The sequence below is a fragment of the Cryptomeria japonica genome, chromosome 5 (genome assembly GCF_030272615.1).
Source record: "Cryptomeria japonica chromosome 5, Sugi_1.0, whole genome shotgun sequence".
In the NCBI taxonomy this organism is placed as follows: domain Eukaryota; kingdom Viridiplantae; phylum Streptophyta; class Pinopsida; order Cupressales; family Cupressaceae; genus Cryptomeria; species Cryptomeria japonica.
The window spans coordinates 593,478,553-593,486,330 of NC_081409.1; the positions used below are offsets into that span (position 1 = coordinate 593,478,553).

General features: G+C 31.9%; 1 protein-coding gene across 2 annotated transcripts in view; it reads right to left on the reverse strand.

Moving 5' to 3' along the window:
* Window positions 1-6,753, reverse strand: part of LOC131029542 (phosphoglucan, water dikinase, chloroplastic) — a 216,121-nt gene extending 209,368 nt beyond the window's left edge. Inside the window, exons 1-2 of one of the 2 annotated variants that reach the window (XM_057960050.2) lie at window positions 6,217-6,753; window positions 1,514-2,123 (exon numbers count right to left, since the gene is read on the reverse strand). In XM_057960050.2, the coding sequence (XP_057816033.2) occupies window positions 1,514-2,123; window positions 6,217-6,425 (819 nt within the window). In that variant the 5' untranslated portion in view covers window positions 6,426-6,753. Of the gene's footprint in view, window positions 1-1,513; window positions 2,124-5,983; window positions 6,105-6,216 lie in introns of those variants that run through there. The other variant, XM_057960051.2, reaches the window with a different exon arrangement.
* Window positions 6,754-7,778: the final 1,025 nt, after the last annotated feature.

The following is a 7,778-nucleotide window of genomic DNA, read 5'->3' on the forward strand; positions in this document are numbered from 1 at the left end:
AACCCGCTAAATAGGCTAATGAACACCAAACTGCCAATGCTTAGGAAGGGGAAATTACATATAAAGAGGGAAAAGTGGACGATAAAGAGTGTGGAGTAGTGTGGAAACATGTGTGGAATAATATGAACTAAATATATGTGAGAATAAGGAAGTGTGAAAGATATGTGTGATATATATATATATATGGATGAAGCATGATGAATGAATTACAGGACATGTGTAAGCCATGAAAGTATATAATTAATATCTGATTTTATTAGTGTGTATATATGAATGTATGTAATTTATTATAATTTGGTTTATACTTTTGGCATATATAAGTTCTGCCTTTTTAGTGTATCACACCAAGGTTTACTACATACAACAGAATATTAAACCTTAGACTCTGGTCAAGGTTTTTCAGTCAACAATCGCTAATAATATAAGCAATCCAGTCAATAACTGCTTGTGTACCCAAACAATCGAACCATACTACTATGCTTTTTTGGATTCAAATGTGGGTTGACCAACAAAAGAGCGAGACTCAAAGTTGGATCTTGAATAGGCCCAATGTGCATGGATAATCTTGGAGCAAATCCAAGTCAAAAAGGAGATAACTATGATATTCATGACATTACTACATGCATGACAAGATGTGTAGATGGGTGGGATTTGCTCTTGTGGTTTGCTGGTACAACATGCCAAACGCCAATATTCTCAATTGAACCTTGGACCACATCATTTCCACCAAAAAATTGTCCTCTCCAGTTTCATGGAGATATTCAATATTAGGGAACTTGACCTATATGATCAATGGACTCAACTTATGCTGGTTCTCATATTGAGCTTTCTTTTTATTACAATTTTATAGTTATACACTATTTTAAGTTTGAACCGTTAAAAGGTCAGATGAATGTCTAAAGCAAACGACAAGCTAGGGTGCATATGTTAATCCTTAGAACTAGACATAACAAAGAGGAGATTATTGATACAAATGAGTTGGAAGTCATAGTTAAAGCAAGCGACAAGATAGGGTGAATATGTTAATCCTTCGAACTAGACTTAACAAATAGGAGGTTATTGATACAAATGAGTTGGAAGTCATTGAAAAACTATGTTATATAGATAGAATTAGGATTTCTACCTAAAATTTCAGAAATGAGCTGCAATTAGTATTGCATATAAGTAATGCCTACGGGCAACCTCAAATTCATCACTTCTTCCCACGTAAAGATATTATCCTGACAACTAAATCTACTATGTTTCCTTTATTAGTACAACAAACTCAAGTCCAGACAATAACCGTGTGAACTGGCATGTCTTAATAAAGCATTTCATTTAACTTGCATTAAAAACAAAATTGTAAATAAGGATTCAATAAGCTTACAAGGTAACTTTGGAGCACTAAAATTATATTGTATCTGAAAATACTAAGCATGATGATGAACTACATGTATACCAAATGGAACAAAGGATAATATGCCTCGTCTCCAACCTTTTCCAAGAAAAAAATAAACAATGCATAAAATTTTACCTTGCGCCACCAATTCCTTGAATTCTGGTCGCCTTCCACCAGCTTTTTAGCTGATCCCTCTAAACCTGAAGTATTCCAGCTCCTTTCCCTTTCTCTGTTGGTATGCTCATTAGACCTCATAAAACTGATCTCCTTACCTTGCCATCCTTGAACAAAGGGACTGGCCTCGCCATTTTTCTTATAAATATCAACTGCAGGCCTGCCATTTCCCAAATTTACTTCCTTTTTTACATCCAAAGTCTTTGATGCCGCTACTACACGATCTGTTCTTTGCAAATTCAAAGCTTCTTGTGTCTTATCCCAGTGACATACAATTTCATAACTTCCTTCCTTAGGAAATTCTAAAACCCGGTTATTGCCCCCTTCCCATTTTAGTTTTCCATCTTTTCCAACAATCACAAATTTGAACTCCACTCTCTCCCCGCCTCTAGTTTCCAGATCCAAAATCCATCCAGACTCGGTCCATGACATCATCAGCTTCTTCTTCCAAGATCCCAAGGTTTGTGTTGATCCAAAAATAGCATGATGTTCACCAAAACGAACTTGATGATCCAACCTGATTTGAAGCACCATATTGCCCTCTCCACGCTGTGATCCCATTTTCTCCACTCTGTGGCCAATTCACAAAGTTGGATAAATTACAAAATAAGATTCCTTTCTAAAATACTGCATGTGCAAAATCCTAGCCTGTGTTTGTTAAAAAATGAAAAAGACATTTTTTGCAAAATTTAAATTACAGTTGGAACTAAAATAACCAGTGGAAGGGAGGGGAAAAAAAATTAAGTATTTCAAAAATTACCCGAAAATATGTGTAAAAATTATTTTATACAGAATTTTTTGTTAAGGGCAAATAAAATTTAAAAATTGAGGTGGATTATGGTTAGAGAGAGATTGGATCAATTTGTTCACCCATTATACTATTTCCATGAAAAGTGAGGACAATTTATTCATATGGCCAAATGAAAAAGCATGGTTTTATTTTCGAATTGGTGGTCTTTTGCTACTGAAAGTCGTTTTCTACCCTATATTCTCGTATGGACACAAACAGAAACTATTAAGCTTGCTGTATCATTGTAATACAAATAATAAGAGCAGTTTCCTCAACAACTATACCTATGAGAGATAATACAGTACTTCAAAGTGTAGTCAAAATGACGGTTAATGGGTGTCTACATGGTAGAATGGCAATAGTTAAATTTTATATGGATAATAGGCACAGAATTCAATAGTATACTTCTGTAAAGATCTATCAAAAAAAATTAAATATTTCATTTACCATCTTATATTGACTTTAGCACAGTACAATGCTTAGGACCTAATATGAACGAGTGCTATTCAAAAAAACTGTATCTACTACGAGAATTCAATAATGGTTAAGTAACTAGGATGGCCTACAACTCCTGTGGGCATGTAGCAAGGTTGTGGTGGAACAAATACTGGATACATTGAAGCATGGCTTAAGTTTAATGGATATACTAGAGCGTGAACCAGGTTTAACAAGGTGCTCTAAAACATGAAAAGTTCCAAATACTAAAAATATAGCTCAAGCTTACCCCATAAAGAATGAGGTTCAAGTTTACCCTACATTGTGTTAAGGTAACCCAATCTCATGTGGGATTCACCAAGCGAAGAAAACATGATAACATTACTCAATAACATCTGGTCCTGCAATTGTATATGAATTGCTCCCCAAGCGCCTAAAAATAACTCCTGACTCGGATTATTTTTCACCCACTTCTTAATTGGGTTATAATGATATATTAAAATTTTAAAAAAACCTCTAACACCAAAGAGCCTTCCTAATAATTTCTTCTAAGGAATTAACAAACTTTATTATTCCCAAGTATCCATTTTCTGTAGCCAATTTCTAAATATTGGCAAATAAAATTTTCCCTAGCGCTAAAGATATCTGTCAAACGCCCTTAAGCATGAGAGATAAGAAAAAAATCTGACATTTTCTTGGCAACTTTTTTACAGTACAGAATTTTCAGTACTTTTAATTCTAACACATTTTGGATTTTATCGAGATTTTTAATATTTTATAACTAAATCTTTATACACGAAGTTAACCGATATTCAAAGAAAACCAATAACTTTTACAGATATGAGAAGAACCACAATTTTCAGTTTACAAATATTTTTGAGAAAAAGATTGAAAAAATACGACTAATTGGTAAACATAAAAGTGTAATTTCTGATGTCCCAAAGATCTCTGCCAAATTGTCCCTTAAAATGACAAATGAACAAAACTAACTTAATATTAGATTATTTCATGACAGGAAGGTGGAAAATAAAAAGATAAATAAGAAGGGAAAATATGAAAGAAAAGCTAGTGACTTTTTTTCATCCTAAAGATCTCTGTCAAAATTCCCCTTACACATGAAAGATAACTAAAATTAACTTTTACTAGTAAGTCATGACACGAAGGAAGAAAATATAAAGAAAAAATGTTTGTTCAGACGTCCATAAAATTCTACAATTAGGGAACTAAACACTAAAGCCAGCCACAGATCGTACAAGCATGGGAACAAATGGGCTTCCTGAGCTTCAACATATGCAGGGTTAGATTTTTTAGGAACCTTACAGTTGTGTTAGTTTATTGATTTGGTTAATCCGACAATTTTTTTATTTTCACAAAAATGAAATATTATTATCATTATATATTTTATAAAAAAGAGAACAGTTTTCAATATGTATAAAGGGAGAGAATTTCCACTGGAAAATAATTTCAGAATTTTTTTTTAATAGTCATTTTTCCAAATTAGCACCTAAAAAATTTTTTATAAAGACTTAAATATAACGCTCAACATTACTGACTTATTCTTCAAAAGAAATTATGACAACAAGAGAGAAATATAAAGAAATAAGATGCGAAAAATAGGTAATTAACAAAAATTAACGACTAAAATTTGTAAAATTACTCCTTATTCCTTAATCATGAAACAGAACCAAAATTAAATTTTCCCCAGATTATCTATGTCAGGAAAGTGAAATCTCTAAAGGAAAGAAAAATAAATTATAACCAATTTGCGTATACTACCTGCTAAATTTTCCTTTGTACTAAAGATCTATATGAAATTGCTTCGTAAGCATGCTAGTTTACAAAATTTATTTTCTCTTGGATTACTGTATAACAGGAAGTTCGGAAATTTGTGTAAGGAAAGAGAATATAGGGAGGTTGGAGAGTTTTTTTACATTATAAAACATATATAGCGAGGATAAGCTACGGGATTTGAAAACTATTCAAATTTTCTTTGAGTTATTAGTAATTTTAGTGATATAAATTGAGGTTAGTAGCATTTTGAAAATAAAATGAAGATAAATAGAAAGAATTCAAAGATACCTGATCAAAAGAAAGTTCAATTGAACACTTAAATTCCTTATGAGTTTCTTCTAACAGGAAGACATAAACTCTCTATTGAGGCAATTGTTATAGTTCATCTTTTAAGATATCTGAAAAAAATTGAATAGATGGAGGCAAATAGATAGCCTAGGATAATAACTAAAAAAAGAAGACTTGGATGAAACAAAACATCATATGGATGAACAAATGAAACATCAACTTGCCTACATGTCAAATAAGAACAGAAAATGGATGAATTCCTGTAACTTATGTGAGAAATGACATAAGAAAGAAGAAATATTATCTTGATGAATTTAACCTGATGTATGATCACTACCAAAAAGTCTCTGTAGTGACAAATATCACTTGGAGAGTAAAGATACTCATAGTTCAATTGAAGACTAATTCGCATCATGGTGAAACAAGTAAATGGAAGAGGCCAAGAGAAGAATGGAAGAAAAGGATATGTATCTTTGAACTGCTGGAACAAGTAAGTAAGAGAATCACTTTATTTTAAAATGCAAAAATTGCAGTGATAATCAGATTAATTATGCAAATATCTCAACAACAATTTCTTTGCAAGACATATCCAAAGAAATGAGGTTAAAAAGATGAAAAATTCATCATCAAAATAAATAACAAAGATCGGTAATACAGAAAACTATTATGATTTATGACTAAGTCTGCTGTCCCTTAAACTATATTTAAACTCGTGATCATTAAAAACTTTCTATTTTATTCTATTATTTCCTTAATATTTTCTATATTTCCTTTTAAAACGTCATCCAATTTTCGAAGAAAATAATATCAGGAGGCATAAAGTGTTGGATTTTTTTATAGAAACATTCAATAGGAGATATCAGATACTAGGTCATTCCTAGTGCTGAGGGCCTGTGTCAAAATTCTACATAAGCATGAAAAACAACCAAAATTAAAATATATTTAATAAAACAATCTACGAGCATGAGAATTATAAAGAACTAACGTATGACCAACTAAAGCATGACAGATATCCTAACTTTTTACTTGGAAAATCAATGGAGTGAATGTAGAAAAATGAAAAAAAATGCATCTTGATCAGTTGTTTAATTTTTTATTTTATTTTTAAAAAGGCAATAACTTGGTACCCTGCAAATGACAGTTTGGCACAAACTCAAAACCAATGCTGCAGCTTCTTCACACAAGCAAGAAAACAAATAAACTGTTTGAGCTACTAAATAAACAACGATCTCAGCAGACAATTCTTTATAACCACAGGGCAGCATTTCATGCACATAAAAAGCTCCCAAAAATACTAAAGGAACCTATTCCATTCGGCTATAAGAATCTATTAGATTCCCAATAAGATAAGAAGCAAAACCTTTCGGAAGGCAAGACGCCCGCACTCAAAGAGCGAATCGAACCTCGCGTGAAAGAGACGCTGCCATTTGGCGATCCAAAACCCTCGTATGGCATAAAGCATATTCGACTTTTGCCTGGGCATACTCTGAAAGGGCCAAATTGCAACTGCTCATTGTTGTACTGAACTGGCAGACGATTCCAACACTGAAATAATCTTACTGAGGCCATGAAAAAAGACTGTAAACTCAATTCTGCATAGTTATGATGCCTCGGATGTTTTCCAATTCGACTTCACAGTCAGTGAAGTAAAGATTTCAGCCCCACGAATAAATTATTTTAAGCATCTTGGCTTTTTCTCACAAGATTATTTTATTTTCCTATTTCTGTGCGTGCATTTAGAAAAAATATTAACTTGATTTTTCATCGGTGTGTGATTTCTCCCGACTAGTAGTTTCACGATTGGAACGTGAGATCTGGAGATTTCTTGAAGACTGTGGACCGCCTGAAACGTGTGATATTAGGAAAAAAATCTCAGGGTGTGTGGATGGTGACAAAGCATTAATAGCTACGTTTAGGGAGGAATTTGATTGTAATAACTAAAATGGTAATGCCCATGCGATTCTTCCGTATATTTTGGATCCACTTTCATTAGGTTGTCGTTTATGTACTGAGAAGGTTTAAAAAATTGTTTTAAGGGTTTTTTTGTTTTTTTTTTGAGAAAATGATGTTTACAAGTTAAATAATCTAAAATCAAATAGTTCAAGGTATCCAAAGTCATGGTTTTAAAATAGTTATAGGGATCAAGAGTTGTATTCTTAATATAGTTTGAAGTTTCTTTATCATATAAGTTAAAGAAAAATCTGCATTTTTATGTCTAGTAATTTGAATTTCTTTTAATGAACATATGTACTAGTTATTTGAGTTTCTTTTAATGAACATATGTACTAGTTATTTGAGTTTCTTTTAATGAGCACATTTATAAGATATATTTTTGGATAAAATTTGGTTCATGTTTGTGAACACATTTATAAGGTATATTTTTGGATAGAATCCGTCTCATGATATTAATTTAATAATTCATTTTATGAATTTGGTTTTAGCTTTGAGATTTGTACTTGTCATTTTGAATGAGATTTATGAGTATAGAATTGATTCATGTTCGTTTTGAATTCTTGAATTTAAATCTTAAATTTCTTAGATTTAAATTTAAAATTTAGATCTCTTTGTCTTTTTTTACTAGTTGTTGTGAGTTGACCTAGAAAATAGTTATGTGGATTTGTATGTTATGTTGTTGTATTAAGGGCAAACTCTAATACATTTGCACATCATTATGGAATTATCTCATATTCGTAAGGAGCATTAATATAAGAACATCATAAGGCATCCTAATTGCATCATCCTTGCATTGTTATCTTAGGCATATTGCACACTTTGTTATTATCTTCTATCTTTGTTTATTGTTATTGAATTGGCTCACTTAGGATTTGACTAAAGGAGGATCACTCTACTAAGCAAACTCTTCAATAGTGTTTTAAAACATTACTATTTAATTACTATAAGGCATAGATGTAGAGGCTATAT